General features: G+C 37.1%; 11 protein-coding genes across 11 annotated transcripts; 4 read left to right on the plus strand and 7 right to left on the minus strand. All coding sequences in view use genetic code 12, as the record gives it.

Moving 5' to 3' along the window:
* Nucleotides 1-141: 141 nt before the first annotated feature.
* Nucleotides 142-1,671, minus strand: CTRG_03393 (uncharacterized protein; the record flags this gene model as incomplete). The annotated part of the gene is made up of 1 exon (XM_002549050.1): nucleotides 142-1,671. One exon carries the CDS (start codon nucleotides 1,669-1,671, stop codon nucleotides 142-144), a length of 1,530 nt encoding a protein of 509 aa, XP_002549096.1.
* A 972-nt stretch (nucleotides 1,672-2,643) lies between these two features.
* ADE12 (adenylosuccinate synthase) lies at nucleotides 2,644-3,930 on the minus strand (the record flags this gene model as incomplete). The annotated part of the gene is made up of 1 exon (XM_002549051.1): nucleotides 2,644-3,930. The coding sequence occupies one exon, from the start codon at nucleotides 3,928-3,930 to the stop codon at nucleotides 2,644-2,646; it is 1,287 nt and encodes a 428-aa protein (XP_002549097.1).
* Nucleotides 3,931-4,638: 708 nt separating this feature from the next.
* IDH1 (isocitrate dehydrogenase (NAD(+))) lies at nucleotides 4,639-5,220 on the minus strand (the record flags this gene model as incomplete). Its single annotated transcript, XM_002549052.1, has 1 exon — nucleotides 4,639-5,220. The coding sequence occupies one exon, from the start codon at nucleotides 5,218-5,220 to the stop codon at nucleotides 4,639-4,641; it is 582 nt and encodes a 193-aa protein (XP_002549098.1).
* A 36-nt stretch (nucleotides 5,221-5,256) lies between these two features.
* CTRG_03396 (isocitrate dehydrogenase subunit 1, mitochondrial precursor) lies at nucleotides 5,257-5,661 on the plus strand (the record flags this gene model as incomplete). The annotated part of the gene is made up of 1 exon (XM_002549053.1): nucleotides 5,257-5,661. The coding sequence occupies one exon, from the start codon at nucleotides 5,257-5,259 to the stop codon at nucleotides 5,659-5,661; it is 405 nt and encodes a 134-aa protein (XP_002549099.1).
* A 1,249-nt stretch (nucleotides 5,662-6,910) lies between these two features.
* Nucleotides 6,911-8,560, minus strand: CTRG_03397 (uncharacterized protein; the record flags this gene model as incomplete). Its single annotated transcript, XM_002549054.1, has 1 exon — nucleotides 6,911-8,560. The coding sequence occupies one exon, from the start codon at nucleotides 8,558-8,560 to the stop codon at nucleotides 6,911-6,913; it is 1,650 nt and encodes a 549-aa protein (XP_002549100.1).
* Nucleotides 8,561-9,243: 683 nt separating this feature from the next.
* CTRG_03398 (uncharacterized protein) lies at nucleotides 9,244-9,618 on the plus strand (the record flags this gene model as incomplete). Its single annotated transcript, XM_002549055.1, has 1 exon — nucleotides 9,244-9,618. One exon carries the CDS (start codon nucleotides 9,244-9,246, stop codon nucleotides 9,616-9,618), a length of 375 nt encoding a protein of 124 aa, XP_002549101.1.
* Nucleotides 9,619-9,958: 340 nt separating this feature from the next.
* Nucleotides 9,959-10,423, plus strand: CTRG_03399 (uncharacterized protein; the record flags this gene model as incomplete). Its single annotated transcript, XM_002549056.1, has 1 exon — nucleotides 9,959-10,423. The coding sequence occupies one exon, from the start codon at nucleotides 9,959-9,961 to the stop codon at nucleotides 10,421-10,423; it is 465 nt and encodes a 154-aa protein (XP_002549102.1).
* Nucleotides 10,424-10,508: 85 nt separating this feature from the next.
* Nucleotides 10,509-11,336, minus strand: CTRG_03400 (uncharacterized protein; the record flags this gene model as incomplete). The annotated part of the gene is made up of 1 exon (XM_002549057.1): nucleotides 10,509-11,336. One exon carries the CDS (start codon nucleotides 11,334-11,336, stop codon nucleotides 10,509-10,511), a length of 828 nt encoding a protein of 275 aa, XP_002549103.1.
* Nucleotides 11,337-12,785: 1,449 nt separating this feature from the next.
* CTRG_03401 (uncharacterized protein) lies at nucleotides 12,786-15,089 on the plus strand (the record flags this gene model as incomplete). The annotated part of the gene is made up of 1 exon (XM_002549058.1): nucleotides 12,786-15,089. The coding sequence occupies one exon, from the start codon at nucleotides 12,786-12,788 to the stop codon at nucleotides 15,087-15,089; it is 2,304 nt and encodes a 767-aa protein (XP_002549104.1).
* A 137-nt stretch (nucleotides 15,090-15,226) lies between these two features.
* CTRG_03402 (uncharacterized protein) lies at nucleotides 15,227-16,558 on the minus strand (the record flags this gene model as incomplete). The annotated part of the gene is made up of 1 exon (XM_002549059.1): nucleotides 15,227-16,558. One exon carries the CDS (start codon nucleotides 16,556-16,558, stop codon nucleotides 15,227-15,229), a length of 1,332 nt encoding a protein of 443 aa, XP_002549105.1.
* A 299-nt stretch (nucleotides 16,559-16,857) lies between these two features.
* CTRG_03403 (uncharacterized protein) lies at nucleotides 16,858-17,712 on the minus strand (the record flags this gene model as incomplete). The annotated part of the gene is made up of 1 exon (XM_002549060.1): nucleotides 16,858-17,712. One exon carries the CDS (start codon nucleotides 17,710-17,712, stop codon nucleotides 16,858-16,860), a length of 855 nt encoding a protein of 284 aa, XP_002549106.1.
* Between the last annotated feature and the right edge of the window lie 201 nt (nucleotides 17,713-17,913).

Raw genomic sequence — 17,913 nt, forward strand, 5'->3', positions numbered from 1 at the left:
AGAAAAATGTAAACACCAATATCAGCAGCAAAATGAAAATAAAAAAATAAAATAAAATGAAAAATAAAAATCTCATAATCATCATCATCATCATCACATTAGAACCATTTTATAATAAAAGTAAAAATAAAAAAATAATCATCATTTGACAAGCATCTTTTGTAAATGAGCATCGTCAATAAATTGGCCCTTGTTATCTGCTGTATCTGGGGACGATGATATAGGAGATACATCGTTACATTCTTGCATACCTGCAAAAATGTGTACTGATTTGTCCTCGACCCCATTCTCGTCCTTCTTCTTTGCTGTCCTAGTTTGAGCACAAGGTGAACTTGATATTGGAATTGCCAAGTTCGGAGTGACTTTTCTCTTTTTATAGATATTTGGATCAGTGTTGTGGTCCAATTCCCCAAATACTGTTCTAAATTGATAATACTCCGAAACTGAATTCAACAAACAAATTGAAGGAATTAACCCATCAAAAAGTTTAACGTCTAATAACAATTCATGAGAACCATTATCCAATAATTTATAAACCATAACTCTCTTGTCCACCGTAGTAGCCATGATGTAAATTTCCTCAAAGGATAACTTGGATCCACTAATTTTTCGCTTTGGTATATTGGGCAAAATATACTGGAAATCAAGAAATGGACCAAATTCCAAGCCTTGGTATTCAAGAACAATTTCCTTGGTACGAATCTGGAATATACCTATCTTACTAACAGAATCACTAAAGATAATATGATCCTCATCCATTTGCTTCAATGTCTTGATTGGAAACTGTGATACTCTTGAAGTAAATATTGGCAACGTATCCTCCAAGGGATCATAAAGAATCAATTCACCCATTTGACTCCCACAAATTATGTTATCCCCTCCATCAATAAATTGAACCGCTGACATCCATTGTGAGATGCACTCAAAATCATTTACATTGTATATGTACAGCTCTAAATTTGTAGTTGACTTCCAAAAGTGACCCAAGGACAGAACACTACTTCTTCTTTCATGATTTCTATACGAAACAGACAAACGTTGCGGGTTCAAATTCAAAGTAGTAAACGATCTTTGCAAAATACGATTTCTTGTGATACCAACATATGATAAATCAGATCCGTGCCCTTCTGAATAATCATCTTTAACGTCCAAACTCAAATCAATCTCATAAACTTTTAATTCACAATTCTTACCACAGATGGCAACAGAAATTGTGTTCTTAAACCTGTCAAGTTTCAAGTCGACTTTCCCAATGTTATTCCCCACCATATAAACTCTGTAGCCTTCATCAGCATCATCATTGATCACATCACGAATGATCAATTTCCCTTCTCGTGAACAACTGTAAAGGTACTGATTGTCCAAAATATCAAGAGCAATGATGCCGTCGCCGGTAATGTCAGTCAAATTATTCTTCCAATCTTTGAATAAATTATAATAACTCAAGCTTGGATTCTTTGTATACAATTGAATCGAACCACTCTTTCTCAAAATAGCCAAATGAGAAACATTGTGATACTGAAATGTAAGAATCTTGGAAATATAATTATTCCGTGAAGAGCCATGACACAATTCTCCTTTGATATCGACATGTAACATGTCATTTGATTTCTTTGCTATCTTGATAACTCTAATGCTACCTATATCTTGATTCGAAGCAAGGAGATTCATTTCTAATTGGTCTTACTTTAATATGTTTGACTAACAAAACAAATTTAATCAATTCCTTCAATACAGAAAACTTGGTACCAAGTATATTTTTACAATCTGGATGTCTATATCTAAAACCCAATTCACACAATCTGGATACTTTATAAAAACTAAATTCCATAAACAAGCTATTAGTGCTACTCTAAGCCACACTAACTTCAAATACACCAGGATTGATCACTTTTTTTCTCTCAGTTCCGTTTTATTTCCAATTGATCTAACCACTAACCACACTTGATTATATTCAGATCTAATTCCTATATTACTGTCAATAGTGGCAAATCAAAGAAAAATAAATAATGGTTTCAAAAAGACACACAGTATGATTTCAATGGCTTTATACCGGGGGATTTTGGGAATTACTTCTTGGTATCGTCTTCTTCACAGGGAGGGCGGGAGGAAAATTCTATATGGACGGTGAAGGATTTATATACAAAAAGAAAGGGGGGAAGACGCTCTTGGTATATGTGTGTTGTCTTTGTCTGAAAGTAGAAAGGTTTATAAGTTGGTTTGTTTTTTCTTTTATATAGTTGTTACGATATTTGTTACTGATAACGATTTATAGACAAAATTAAAAAAAAAAATCAGATTAAGTGTTGTACTCGGCAGGATATTTTTTTTGGGAGACAGAATGGTGTCGGTGAGGTGATTTTTATATGATTTTGGAGATTGCGGAGAATATCAAACAAGGGCACCACAAAAGAAAAATGTATAATAGAACAAAAAAAAAAGTTTACATATACCCTTCCCGATAGTAGTAGTTAAGCGGTCACGTGTTACAACATTTTCTACTTAGTGAATCAAAGTAAAACAATCGTCTAACATTTCTTTAATTCTAATTTTTGTTTTTATTACATTTCGATTTCTAATTTAAAGTTGTTTATAAGTATATAAGTCTAAAGTTAGAAATATCATACACCTCTGTCACTTGACTTAGATTTTCTTTTCCAACATGGATTCTCTAGCTGGACCAGTACCAACCCATTGGATTGGAACACCCAAGTATTCTTCAATGAACTTAAGATAGTTCTTAGCATTTTCTGGTAAATCTTCATACTTTGAAATACCAGTGATGTCTTGTTCCCAACCAGGGAATTTTTTGTAGACAACTTCAACTTTGGCCAAATCAATCAAATCTTCTGGGAAACTTGGCAATTCCTTACCGTTCAATTTGTAAGCAACACCAACTTCAATTTCCTTGAATTTGTCCAAAACATCCAATTTGGTGATGTTCAAAGAAGTGTAACCGTTGATAGCATTGGAGTATTTCAAGACAACCAAATCTAACCAACCACATCTTCTCTTTCTACCAGTGGTGACACCATATTCGGCACCAACATCTTGTAAAGTTTCACCAACTTCGTTCAATTGTTCAGTTGGGAATGGACCTTCACCAACTCTGGTAGTATAAGCCTTGACAACACCATAAACGTTCTTGATAGTTCTTGGAGGAATACCCAAACCAGTAAGAACACCACCAATACCAGTTGATGATGAAGTAACGTATGGGTAAGTACCGAAATCAATATCCAACATCAAAGCGTTAGCACCTTCAACTAAGATCTTCTTGTTGGCAGCGATAGCATCGTGCATGAAAACAACGGAGTCAACAACAAATGGTCTCAAAGTTTCACGGTATTTTTCATATCTAGCTAATTCTTCTTCGTAATCGTAGTCGAATTGACCATATCTCTTTTGTCTACTTTCGACTAATCTCATGTATCTAGTCTTGAAATCTTCCCAAGCAGCTGGGTCTGGGTTGACCAAATGATGGACTCTAATACCTGATCTACTGGCTTTAGTAGAATAAGTTGGACCAATACCTTTACCAGTAGTTCCGATAGCCTTTTTGTTGGTAGACAATTCAGCTTCTTTCAATTTATCAGTACGTTGATGAAAATCAAAAACTAAATGAGCTCTGGAAGAAACAAATAATCTGTCACGACAGTCCAAACCTTTTGCTTCCAAATTTTCCAATTCTTGGAAAAATGATGGGACATGAATAACAACCCCAGATCCGACCAAGTTCTTACAGTTTGGGTTAACTAAACCTGAAGGTAACATATGGAAATCATATTTGGTCTTGTCAACAACAATGGTATGACCAGCATTGTTACCACCAGCACATCTGGCACAGACATCGATATCATCACATAACAAATCGACTAATTTACCTTTACCTTCATCACCCCATTGGGAACCTAAAACGACGTCACACATGTTTGATAAGTGTTTTGTTTTAAATTAAAATTAAAAACGTAAAATGAAAAAGTGTAATATTACAGTAGTTTGGTTGAACGATTGAAACCGTTAGAAAAGAAACCCAAAAAAAAAAAAAAGAGAAAAGAGAAAAGAAAAAGAAAAGAAAGAAATAAATAAATGAAAATAAGTTGATTATTATATTTCCAAAAAAAAAAAGAAAAAGAAAAATTTTGGTGTTGAGAATAGAGAGTGTTCAGATGGAACAAGGATGGGTGAAAAATTTTTGAATGGGTCATAGTGCGCCAGAATCGCACGCAAGCTCACGCGGGATGGCCCGCAGTCAAATCTAAACTTCTGGGCCTAGTGATTTCCCCTGGAGTTTTATTTGTTTCTTTTTGTCTTTTATTGTTCACATACTGCAGTGTTCATTGGACAAAGAAGTTAACTTATTAATGGGCTGCATGCAGTACAAGCAATTTAATTTTCTGTCACCTCTTTAATGACTCTGATGTTTGAATAACTACACGACAAGCTTATGTAAAATCACGTGAATTTATTGTTTAAATGATAATATAAATATTTAAATTAAAGAAACTCCTATTTAGGATTCTCCTCTAATAGATTGTTTTGAATTTTTTTTTTTTTTGGTTCTTGTTCTTTGTAGATTCAGAAAAATTTGTGGGTAGGGAATAACATTGTTGTTGGTTGGTTGTACAAGAATTACATTTAGTCTAATTTGTTGATGATAGCTTCAGTGAATTCAGTAGTAGAAGAAGTACCACCAATATCGTTAGTTCTAACTTTACCTTCAGCAATGACATCATAAGTAGCCTTGGAGATCTTGTCGGCGTAATCGTTCAAGCCCAAGTGTCTCAACATCATGGTACTGGACAAGATCATAGCAGTTGGGTTAGCAGTGTTCTTACCTTTGATGTCCAAACCAACGTGACGACAACCTGGTTCGAAAACAGCATATTCTCTACCAAAGTTAGCACCTGGAACTAAACCTGGACCACCAATCAAAGCAGCACCAATGTTAGACAAGATGGTACCGTACAAGTTTGGAGTAACCAAAACATCAAATTGTTGTGGTTTGGCAACGGCTTGCATAGAAGCGTTATCGACAATCAAGTCACTGACTTCAATACCTGGGTAATCTTGACCAACATCTTTAACAGTTTGTCTGAACAAACCATCACCCAATTTCATAATGTTAGCTTTGTGGATAGCGGTGACCAATTTTCTGTTGTTTTTGTTGGCAAAGTCGAAAGCGAATTTAGCAATTCTTTCAGACTTGAATCTGGTCATGATCTTCAAAGATTCAACGACACCTGGGTATGATTGATGTTCCAAACCAGAGTATTCACCTTCGGTGTTTTCTCTGACCAAGGCAAAGTCAATACCATCGTAGATACCTTTAACACCTGGAATGTTTTTGATCAAAACCAAAGAAGCGTAAATATCCAATTCTTTTCTCAAGGCAACGTTCAAGGATTTGGCAGATTTACCAGTAGAAGTATACAAGATACCTTTCAAACCAACCTTGTTTCTCTTCAAGGATTCAACGGCTTCGTCAACACCGTGGTTCTTACCAGTTTCACTTTCAACACCACTGACTTCAACAACTTCCCAATCAATTGGAACTTTTTGGGATTCAAAGATTTGTTTGACAGAATCGGTAATTTCTTGACCAGCACCATCCCCTGGAATCAAGGTAACAGTGTATCTACCACCGTATTTCTTTGGTAAAACGGCTTCTGGGGAAGCAAAGGTGGCCAATGAACGGACAGCAGTCTAGATTGTAAATAATGTTAGTATCTTAAATAATCGCTACTATGATATTAATGGAGTAGTCCAAGTTCTCTTCATTGATGTACTAGAATCACCAATTAGAACACGAATAAAAGGGTAGAAAAATAAAATATTATAGAATCTAAGGACTTTTACTCTCCGAAGAGTAGATTTCCCCTCCTCCAATTAACACCCACAATTAAATATAGTTTCAACATACTTTTTGGGCAACAACGGTTCTTAACATTATGGAATAGATATATGGAATTGTTCTTCTTTAAGATAGACCAATAAAGTTGAAAAGAAAGGGGAAAAAGAAAAAGAAAAAGTATAAACTAAGAAGAGAGGAAAAAAAAATTGTTGTGATGTTCTCTTGATCGTTCAAAAATGGTACAGTACATTTTTTTTTAACTAGAAACGAAAAATAATATTGTCAGGACACAAAGCAAAAGAATACTTCTTTGAAAAGGCATTAAAAATTTCTCTTTAAACAATTTACAGAACTCCGTTGCAGTCAATATCATTTCCCGATTGCTCAAATCGGAGTATGAATCCTAAATCAAATGTGTATTTTATGGAAAAGATCAAAGTTCAGTGTTTCTCATTCATCGTTATGTTTTGAATAGTATCAACAATAAACATAAACTAGATCAGTTGTGCTTTCTAAGTGTAGTTACCTGCCAAAATGGAGCAAACTCTCTTACATAGGGTCGGTAACAAAATAAAGTGTTCTAAAAAAAAAACAACCATAAAATTTTTAATTCAGAATGCTGCATTCGGTACCGAATGATTTCCGCGTATTTGATTGGTCCAAAACTCCGATTTCCTTTTTTTCCTCCGGATAAATAGCTTTGTGTCACATCCTGCGGAATATGAGGGGAGCGAGGAGGAGAATTAATTGTGCGACAATTGTCTTTTGCACCTAATGATGATGTTGATCTGAAGAAGACAAGAGCAAGAGATATGTCTAAGTATAAACTGTGTGATGTAATGATAACAGCAGTCATTAGTAAGCGTTAAAATGCAAGCTTAAAAATGAAATTTATTTTGTTTGATTTTGGTACGAAAAGTAGATGAAAATTTCTAATGTCCATGGAATGGTGGAGAAGTAAACAATTAAACATGAACGTTGATCATTAAGACACATATCATATATTCAAATATCTAGATAAAGGTATACAACTACAATTACTAATAGTCTACGAAATCAAATTGAATCTCTATGGTTTGAAAGTTTCATCCTTTTATTATCGGTTAATAAAGTTTCTTTCAACATTTGCACAAATTCTTTCCTCTTTTCTGAGGTCTTGGTTTCTTCCTCTAAATTGTTATCAACTTCCAATCCAATATCATCCAGAATAGGGGACAGCAGTGTGCTCTCCATATCAATAGCCTCAGGGTCCTCAGCAATAAGCTCAACAGTTTCCTCTATTTTATTTTCTAATTGTTTCTCCAACTCTGCTCTCTCAGATCTCAACCCATCGATGTATTTCATAAATCTATAAAACTGAACGATAGGACGTGGCTCCACAATACCCATTGACTTTCGAATTGTTTCCACGTCGCTTGATTCAGCTGAAAAAGAAAGTTTATCCATCATCATCGTACCTACATTATTAGTACCAAACTCCTCGAATGGAGAATTCACTGATGAATTGGGATTATTAATCACAGTAACATTGTTGAACAATATGTCGTAATTATTACCGAAAAGACCAACTTGCTCCCATGCCTTCTTAATCATTGACTCTGTGAGAGTGCTTTCTCTAGCTTCATTATAGATTTTGATAAATTCGTTTTTGGTAATTCCTCGAGTTTCAACATTTCTAACTTTCTTAGAAACTTTTACACTGTATTTGTTCTCAATAATTGCAAAAGGACATTCATCTAAAGGCTGAGTTAAGTGAGATGTATTAGATGGAAGAAACAACAATTTGATATTATTTTGCTCACATATCGTCATGAACTCAGGAGTTTTATGGGCTGAGTAATCTTCTAAAATCAAAACAACGGGATCTTTTACATTACCAGCTCCACTTTCAGGGATAAAAATTCTCTTTAACCAGTCACAAGCCAAATCCTTCGTGATCCATCCTGAATTCAGGATATCAAAATTAAAATGAGGAATATTATCTGCATCATACCAACTCAACAATTCATTCTTACTTGCGAAAATAGCTTTGGGTGTTAATTTTGCTCCTGACATGCTAATAGTTTCAACAACTGTAACATAACTTGTGCCTGCTAATCTTTCTGTTTTCCTCGGACCCTTTTCTTTTAATTTGAAGAGTTTACGTCCCCTTTTTTTAGCAATACGGACATTGATTTCATCCATATTGTAAATATTACATGGCTTTACATTACCTTCAACAACAACCTTGTGGTATCTCTCGGTCCAGTCCTTAATAACGTCATAGCTAGTTTCTTTAACTCCAATGAGTTCAAAATATCCTTCTTCATTATATTCGATAATGTTTTGACGTTTCATGAACATTGTATACCATTTCTCACCAACAGAAAAATCAGGTGAATCATGTTTTCCAATTCTATTGACCATTTCCATAAATTGGGATTTTGTTGTTTCACGTCCCAGATATATTCGATCAACCACGTACTGTATTAACTGATCCTCTTGGGCTGGAGTCAATTTTTGCCTGTTTTCGTTCCTATTTGGGACGTTTCCATTTTCATCTGCCCTAGCAAGTCGCTGAAGAAACGTTGTGTATGGAATATGATGTTGTTCCGCAATTGGTTTGAGAATAGGATGTTTCTGGTGAGCAAGAAATACTTTACCCTCTAAGATTGCTTCATGCATCTCCTCATCTGGATATTGTTTGTTCTTTTCAGGTCTAGTCATGGTTCTTTGGTTTGTTTATAGTTTGTGGAGACTTGTGTTTTATTTTTTATGAGCACAAAAATTTCTCCCGCTATTGTATTCAAGGGAGTATTGTTTCGACCAACCAAAAAAAACGCGTGCTTTCTATATTTGGTAGCGATCATGACGATCTCTTTGGCCAATCTTTCATGTGGACTAAAAACTGCAGTTAAAATAAAATAATGTACTCAATTAGACAGTATTTCGATGATCAATCCCAATTGCGGGATTTTAATACTAAAGAGGAATCAAAGATACTGTAACTATTTTGTTTATTGTTTAATTTCCATTACCTACAAACCAACAGTTCAAACAACCTTGTTTACTTTTGCAAACACCGTCTATTCTCTACACTGTCAAACACAAACTATTTTAACCTATTCAAGCAACTATACTCTCTGCAATTAATAAAAACGAAACAAGACACGGTTGTATTGCACTAGAATGAGATAATAACTGTTGTATCAACAAAGAATGTTAAACTGTTTGTTGCGAATTAATTTTGACAATAACGCGTGTGTTCAAGATAAAGGCAAACAACAGTTATCCACCCCTTCTGCGAATAATATAAAAAGTGGCAGATGAATCCTCTTTGAAAAATTTCCTTCTCTTCTTCTTCTTTTCTCTTTTTTGTCTTTGGCAGGCTCGATTTTGAGTCTCCTTGGATGTGTATTCTTTTAGGTTTAGATTCCCTTGTTTGGATAGATGCTTATTTAAATGAAGAAGAGAAGTTTCGGGACAGTTACCAGGAAGTGTGGTCGAGTCAAATGGTATTTACAATGAATATGACAATCAAACACCATCAGTTCATGTTCTTAGTTCCGCCGTTGACTCCTTTGCTGTTACAATCAAACACCATCACGAACAACAATGTCAAGCTACATTTATCATTATTCCATGGTAATGAAATTTGTTCTCCTTCATTTATGGTTAAGCCCCTTCTAAATTCACACGGGACAGGTGACTTAGGGTTTCTACAACACAAGAGCTATTCATTCTTGGTTTTGTATTTTGGCACTTTTGGATGTGCAGTTTGTTGATTTATGAGAACCGTTCGCTTGTTTTGGTTGATTATTCTGGTTTTTGCTTTATGGGTGATTTGTTTCTAGGATAGTTGACTACGAATGGTATCAATATTACAATGCTGTTGCTCTATATAGTTTTTGCAGTGTATATGCAATGAAGACCAAATGTGAATATGTGCCAATTACAAACGTTTTACTGTAGGGGATATTTTGCAACACTGAACCCCAACCGTCGTGCAAATTCATCCAGCAAACAGAAAAGAGAGTGAAAAAACAACAAAAAAAAAAAATTCTCCAAGCAATTCTGATCTTCCTTCTCCAGTATTCTATCCATCCACACATACCCACAGTTACTATGTCTATCTTCACCAGATCATTTCCAAGTATCAAACAATTACAGAAAAACATAGCTCATGAATTGTTACAGTACGAAAATGCCACTGCCAAGTCCCTAGCCAAAGCTGAATTAGAAAAGACTAAAACATACTACAATTATTTGAAACGAGTTAAACTAAGCAAGGGAGAAATGAACGATATCAAAGATATTGACACCAAATTGGATGATTTGACCAAGAAAACATGCCAGGACAAGGTCGAGCTACAAGATAAAACAAGTTTCAATGGGATAATCGACAAAGTTGCTAATGAGAAATTACCAGAAGAATACGGCCAAAACAACTTGAACAACGTCCACCTGTATCTCAAGAACCAAAGAGAATACTTCGATTTGTTGACTAGATACAACCCTGGTTTACTCATGAGTCAATCTGATAACGTGTCGAAAACAGCCAACAGAGTGGGATTAGAAGTGCCAAACTAGCGGATAACCAAACATTTACCAATTTTTTATTTATAATACAAACTAATATACAACATGATATAAAGAGAACTTTTGCCTTTTCATTTTAATGTAAGAACCGTCTTTTTCGATCACCACCACCAGCCATGACTTCACTAGTATCGTCTTCCTGCGATGTCCTTTTAAGCTGAGTCATAGTCAACGGGGTGCATTTGATTTCACAATTCTGGATATAGAACTGACTCAACAAGTCTTCGTATTCAACACATGACAACTCTTTGATCGATGGTCGTCTGTTTCTTATCAATTTCAACGAGTTTACCAAATTGTAGCGGTATGCGTCCATCAAGTAAGCAATCATGAGTCCAGTCAGCAAATTTTCATTACCATCATGCGACACAATATAAATTTCCAATTCCTGGTTGATCAGCTTGAAAAGATTGATCATTCTGATGAGGTTGAAATACTGCAACATCAAATTACCTCCTGTTAAAATAGGCGATGTCATTTGTATGCACTCATTGGAACCTGGCAACTGGTGGATTAATTTTCCCGCCTCAGGGTTGGTCTTGTAGAAGAAGTTCAAGTAGTTGGTCAACACACGAGTGTATTTCTTTACGAAATCACGAACCAACTCATGGTTACTCTCAAACAACGGGTCTAAACTCAACACCAATACGTCTGACGATATGGTGATATTTCTGTGGTTTTCAATCAAATCAATAAACGGCAACGTTGTACCGCAGTTAATGATAATTTTGATATTATGGTCAACCAAAAAGTTTCTTGAAATTTCCTCTGGGTTGCTTAATAATGCGTCATACGGACCCAACCATACTCTAGGACATATTTCTTGTGGAGTCTGAGGGTTGAAGTATAAATTGTCGTTAAAGTTGGAATTGTGGTTATGGAAATTCTGCATTTGTGAATACATATTTTGAGTATTTAATAAGGTAACTAAATACAGCTATATTTAGATATGTGTGTACTCTTGGTGTGTATGAATAATTAGTTGATAATTATAGTTCTCTTGTTGTTTTTGTTGTCTAAATGCCTTTGGCTGTAAAAAAAAGTGCAACAATTTTTTTTGTAGGTACTCCTGTAGTGTGAGATTAAGTTATGGGTTGAGCCGATGGTTAATGAAATAAACCTTAACTATTCATAGAATACAAATATATAGATAAAAGAAACTAATCCTTTAAATACAATTGGGGGAAATTGGGGAATTTTCTTTTTTGGTAAAGTCCTGGTGGGAAGACTGCTAAAAGAAAAATCTAATGCTACAAAGAGAAGAAGGAGAGGGAAGAAAAAAAAGCTGAATTTTTTTTTTTATAAGAACAAAAGAATTTGTGATTTTTTTAAATGAAGACAAAGCAGTGAAAAAAAAAAAGAAAAAATTCTTTCACTATGGGAAAAGGAGAAATGTATGGGATAGTTGGGACAAGTGAAATAACTATGGGTGATTATGTAAGCGACTTCATGAAAGTTACGCGGAGCATAAGGCAAGGCATTTTTTTACGTTCGTTCTTTATTTCCTATTTTAGTGTAAAGTGCAGAATGGCACTGAAGTTGCATGTTTTCCAGTTTGTGTAAGTTGCTTTTTCTTTTATTCCATTTTGGTTAGTTTTACAAGTTGCATGAGAATTACAGGTTTTCTTAAATGGGAAATCAATGCCAGCTTATATAATCAATGTTCGTTCACTTGACAAAAATTTTTGATCTTTTGTTCCGTTGTAAAAGGTCGTGCCTCAAACGACAAAAATTTGAACAAATACAAAGTTCGTGTACTGGAGAAAAATGGTTTGCAAAATTAAAATCACTTGATATCATTTTAAAAAGTACGTGAGCATGGTTTTTACAAATGGAAAGCATTATTTCGGAAAGTTGAATGATACCAATTCCTTATCACTCCATGAAATGGAGTTATTGTTTTATTGGTTTTCCTATTCTTTGCAATCTTACAAGGAAAAGGAGAAAAGGACAATAACATTTTGTTGTTAACTGTATAATTTTGCCTAGTAACCTGTTTCCCATGAGAACCTCATCCGTATTTGTAACTGTTACAATGAAGTAGCCTACCCTACTCTTCAACTGATCATTTTATGTTATTAAAAATGTATTGCTATTTGCTTGAATAGATTTGAAGAGTCCATATTCCGTAACCCTGTAAACAAAATTTTTCCTCAACAGAGAGCCGCACACCATCTGATTTGATAAAGAATATTCGTAATTCCGAGAAAAGCAAAAGTAAGATAAAAACTTAAACACAAAAGGACTAAAAAAAATATTTGATCTCCTCAATTATCATGTCTTCTCCTTTGCTATCACAGTGGCTCCCCCTTTTTTTGTTCTTTAGTTAATTTGCCTGTACATCATAAGGACCATGCTTCTGAGACGTATAATCAGAAAAACAACCAGATTTATCAAGTATAGACCGCAACTACCTTTGGCCTGCTATGCAGCCGTAATTGCGGAATCGTCAAATAAAAATGATATGTTCTTGACTAGATCAATGGCTACTTCAAACCCTGAAAAATATGATATTGATTTTGTTACCATGAAGAAAACTCCTGTTCAGAGAAGTACCACCAACAACTCACCCTACACACAAATTCCCGATTGGCTCGAATTGGAGAACCACATTTATGAAATCAGATTCTTGAAGGAGGAGTTGGGTGATTTTAGTGATAAGAGCTACGTGTTGAGTTCTCTTGATAACTTACTGAAGAGTATGCTTGAATATGAAGAGTACTTCCCGGATGTCGACATTGAGAGTTTCTTGAAGTTGAGAAGCAAATTAAAAGAATTTGCACAGAACAACAGCAATGAATGTTTCAAAATATTGGAGACGGTTTTACTCAACCATAGTGCATTCAGTAGATTTGAACAAGAACTTGCAAGAAAATCTGCCGCCACTGACACTGCCACGGCTCCCAGTGATACAGTTTCAGAACAAGAGAATCTTGTCGTCCAACCAGATACGGTCGACACAGAAGCACAACCATATGTCCAGATTCCAGACGATCTCAAGATACACGAGTTTTCCGCAGAGTTGGCTATTCTCAAGGGCATTTTGGGAAGACCTTTCAAGCAAGTCAGTGCTGAAGAGATTCTTAATGTTTTGGACACCGAAATTGAAAATTCGTTTACTGCCAGTGGCACACGTTCCAGCTTGCTTGCATCAAACACATCAGACGTATTCAACTTCCTAAGATTGAAAAGAAAATTGAACCGGTTGTTTGGCATAAATGGCAACAACACGGAAGTGTTGGATGTTGTTCTCAATAGCCAGCTGGTGTTTGATTCATTTGAATCGTTAAAGAAGAATGGACGAGTTGTTGCTGAACAGAAACCAGAGAGTGCTATTGCGAAACAGGAACCATTATTGACAGGAAATGAATTTGAAGTTTTGGGGGACTTCTTGAGGTTCTCTGAATTGTTGTTTAGAAAGGATGTCCATAATGTTTCGGCAGAAGAGTTCAACGAGATGGTTGATCGGTATGGGCGGTCCTTGGATGAATCTGCGTCTACCTATTTGTTTGTCAAGAGTGTATTGGACCAGTTGAAGACGTACAACTCCAAGATCGAATTCTACCCAGCATTCTTGGTGTGTGTGTATGGCACCAACAGTTTTGGTGATTTGCCAATGACGTCGTACGAGTTGGAGACGTTCTATGAAGACTTGGTGAGAAGCTTGCGTGAGATTGCTACCAACGAGGAGAAGGTTGTGCAAGACACAACATCTGTCGAAAGCAAGTTTGACATTGGTGATTTTGGTGGAGCCAAGATCCAGTACAATGACTCTGAGAGGTTAATATCTGACTTGGATAATCAGAGCAGCAGTGCCGATTTTGAGGCTGTCAGACTGGCAGTGCATTCTGCATTTGAAACTCTGCCCAAGCCTGTTGTTGCTTCTCGTAGTGCCGACGCCAAAGATGAAGCAAAACCAAAGATTATGAAACCAGTGAAGCATTTGAGTGACACGTCACACGAGGTGGACAAGTCTAAGTTGGAGAAGTATTTGCAAGAGGCCAAGAAACAAGAGGAAAGTAAACTCCGCGAGAGAGAGGCATTTGAGTGGAGCAAGAGGGCAGAGGCCAATTCCAAGCGTGCTAAGAGAATCGAGTCAAAGTACTGCATTTTGACACTTGACGGTGAAGTCATGCCTATTAGTGAACAAGCGTTGGGTGAGTTGCCCAAGGAGGATATTTTCAAGGCATTGAACAAGTTTACTAAGGAGGAGCTTGCACAAGCCAGTGAGGCCGTCAAAGACATGCAATCGCGTAACTGGAAGGTTATTGGTAGCAGAGTCGAAGGGGATAAGAAGTACTTGGTGTTGGTCAACAACGATGATGGTGCTGGAAAAGCATTCCGTGTAGTGAGATCACTTTTGGCTACCAGTGGTTTGGTATTGTTGACAGTGATTGGTGTTAACCTCTGGGTTGATGAGACAGACCAGTTCAGTAAAGCTATTGCAGAATACGAAAAGAAGGCGGAGGAAGAGAGAAAGGGACAAGCGGCTGTGGGTCCGTTCTCAGTAGCCCAACCTACCACAGTGAAAACACCAACGGTATTTGGTAAAGAGAATGTTGCTGGAGTTGTTATTCCTGATGATTCTGGTAAGACAGAGAAAGACGGTCAACAAGAGACGTTGTCCTGGTGGCAGCGTTTGATGTGGAGTAAGTAGTTGTGTCTTTGCAGGTTTTCATTTTATTTAGTTATTTGTTTTTGTTGTTTTGTATTTAATGAAAAATGCATTGATTATTTATTCTGGTCTACTAATTTACATGCTCGCTAGGGCACATCCTTACACAACTATTCAGACTACTCATAACCTGTTGCAACCTCGATTGGATTGAACTCTCCAATACTGCTGAACTCAGGTTCAAAGTCAGTCTGCAGGGCTAAAAAGTATAATTTATCATCGAGTAGGTATTCAAATTTGTTTCTGTTAGTGAACTGCCATTCTTTGTACCATGCCACGTAGTCATAGTAAATATTATCGAACCTTCGTGTACAGAATTTAGACATGGCACACAAAACCGCACAAACGAATAGTATTCTTAATGCAAACTCGTTAGCTTGATACAAGTAGGATCTAAACTCGTTGTTGCTGAGTTGAACGATCATGGCAATAAGTGGGTACAGTAATCCATGTTGCATCGTTCGATATATCGCTCTTTCAATAACAACGATGGCTCCTTCTAGAACTGCTTTAACTTCGGGATTGGATTCGCCGTAAACATCATTTAGATCTCTGCGCAATGAATCAGAGAGATAATATCTCTCGTCAAAATCACTAGGCAAGACTGAATCAGAAGGAAATAGTAACGGAATTTTGGAATTGGCCACTTTTGGCAAGTATTTCTCTATTATGAATCTATGAGCACCCAGGAGAGTTATGAGATCAATTTGGCTACGGTCTAGTGATAGGAGTGGCATCACTCTGCCGACATTGACCACAAAGTATCCCATCTGAAGCAAGCATGAGGATAGCAATTCTTTAATGGCACCATCCTGAACATTGTTCGGGTTTTCGACCAGCGAAACAAGGTTTTGTTGGAATGTCAATGCTTTCTGGAAGTAATCCATTCCAGTTTGTAGTAGCTGATTACTTTTCACTATTGCACCATCGTTGCTCCCCACCAGGAGAACATTCAGTTGAATGATTGCCGACACAGCTAACAACGTATACCGCACGGCTGAGTTGTGTCGGAATAAGGGATTGACTTCAGTTTTGAAGGCGTCATCAAAGACATGGTTGTTGTAGAACACCGTGGATTTAGCCTTCTGTTCAAAGAAGTTCAAGAGCTCGACGTCCTGCTGGCTCATTGACAATTGTGAACTGGTTTGTGTCAATACAAGGTCCGTGGTTGGATGATACCCCGATAATGCAGTTTCCTGTGACTCTGGTGACTCACTGGACAGAGCACTTGTTGGAACTTCTGGCTCATATACACATTCTTTTCTCCGGTCTTTGCAATATTCACATGGTTGTCGTTGATCACACTGTGGTGTACAGGTTAGTAATTTCGGCTGGACAAGAAAAATAAAAAATTGAGTTATCAGCCTGGGGAAATAACATACTTTAATTTTTAGCCGTTTGCAACTGGAACATCTTTTGACTGGTCTTCGACCTCTTTTGGATTTTGGCATCTAGGTTGTGGCGAATGGATTAGGTAAGACGGCACAAGAGGTACCTAAGAAAAAAAATATATTCAACAACAAGGGATCTATCTATTGATCGTACAATGAATAAGGAAAACAATGGGCCAAAAAAAAAATAAGTAAGATGAATATCCGGTCAGGCTGCATAATTTTTTGGGGGATCAGTTGACCGGAAAAGCTCAACAATATCCGAACAATTACGAGCTAGAGAACATTCCACTATCGAACATTTACGAGCCAATCAAAAATTTCTCTTTATACTACTTAACTACTTAGCTACTAGTATTCTAGCTCTGTTGGAGTGGAGTCTGTGAATTCAACGAGTCCATGCTATCTCTCACCTCCTCCAAAACACCGATCTCTGGAGCATCTAATGGCTGGTACAAGTTCTTTCTCTTTTCTATTCTCTTCAACTGCCATGATATTGGGATGACCGGTAAGAAGCCGTGTTTCTCCTCGTGTATCAACGCCCAGAACACAGCTATTACCACCACCCAGTATACATTGTAACTGACAACACTTCCAATGGTGGCAGAATTGGTCCATCCAAGAATGGCCGTGAACAACATCCAGAACACTCCGTCGTCTTGCAACTCACCATTACAACAGTTGACGTGCCACACGGAAACGGCTATATCATACGAACCAGGTCCATGGCCAGTTTCACTCACATCCATGCCTCCACATTGGTCGATGAACCTCTGTAACTCAAAGTTCCACACACCCTTGGAAAACAACCCAGCAGCCACGAGGTACAAGAAACAAGTGGATGTGATTAAGAACACCTTTAACGACATGGTGTTCCCATACTTGTACAATGCGACCCCGATCAACGAACCAATCACCACAGCCAACACAGCTGAGTTCACCAACGCAATCGCCGTGGTGTTCTCATTGATACCGATCCCACCAATCAACGCAATTGCCTCCAACCCTTCTCTCAAGGTGGTGACAAACGGCAAAATAAACATATTGTACTTCTCAGACCAGAGCTCCACCTTGTTCGCCCATGTTGTACCGGCACGGTCAAAGGATTTCTTGTTGTGTGGGTTATTCAAATACCCAGACGACTGCAAGATCTTTCCAAGCTTGGATTTCCATTTGGCTTGCATTTTGTTCACACGGAGAATCTTGACCCCCATGACTGAGATGATTATGCTGGCCAAGATGGAGAACGTACCTTCCCAGTAATGCTCCGCCTTGGACCACAAGTCGCTGCCAATGATGTAGAAAATCCCAAGAATGATGGACCCTATGATGAGACAGACAACCAATCCGAGTAATCCACCGAGCCAGATCTGGAATTGCAAGTATCGACAAAGCTTGCTTTCGTCTTTCTCGAA

The sequence above is a fragment of the Candida tropicalis genome (genome assembly GCF_000006335.3).
Source record: "Candida tropicalis MYA-3404 genomic scaffold supercont3.4, whole genome shotgun sequence".
NCBI lineage: Eukaryota > Fungi > Ascomycota > Pichiomycetes > Serinales > Debaryomycetaceae > Candida > Candida tropicalis.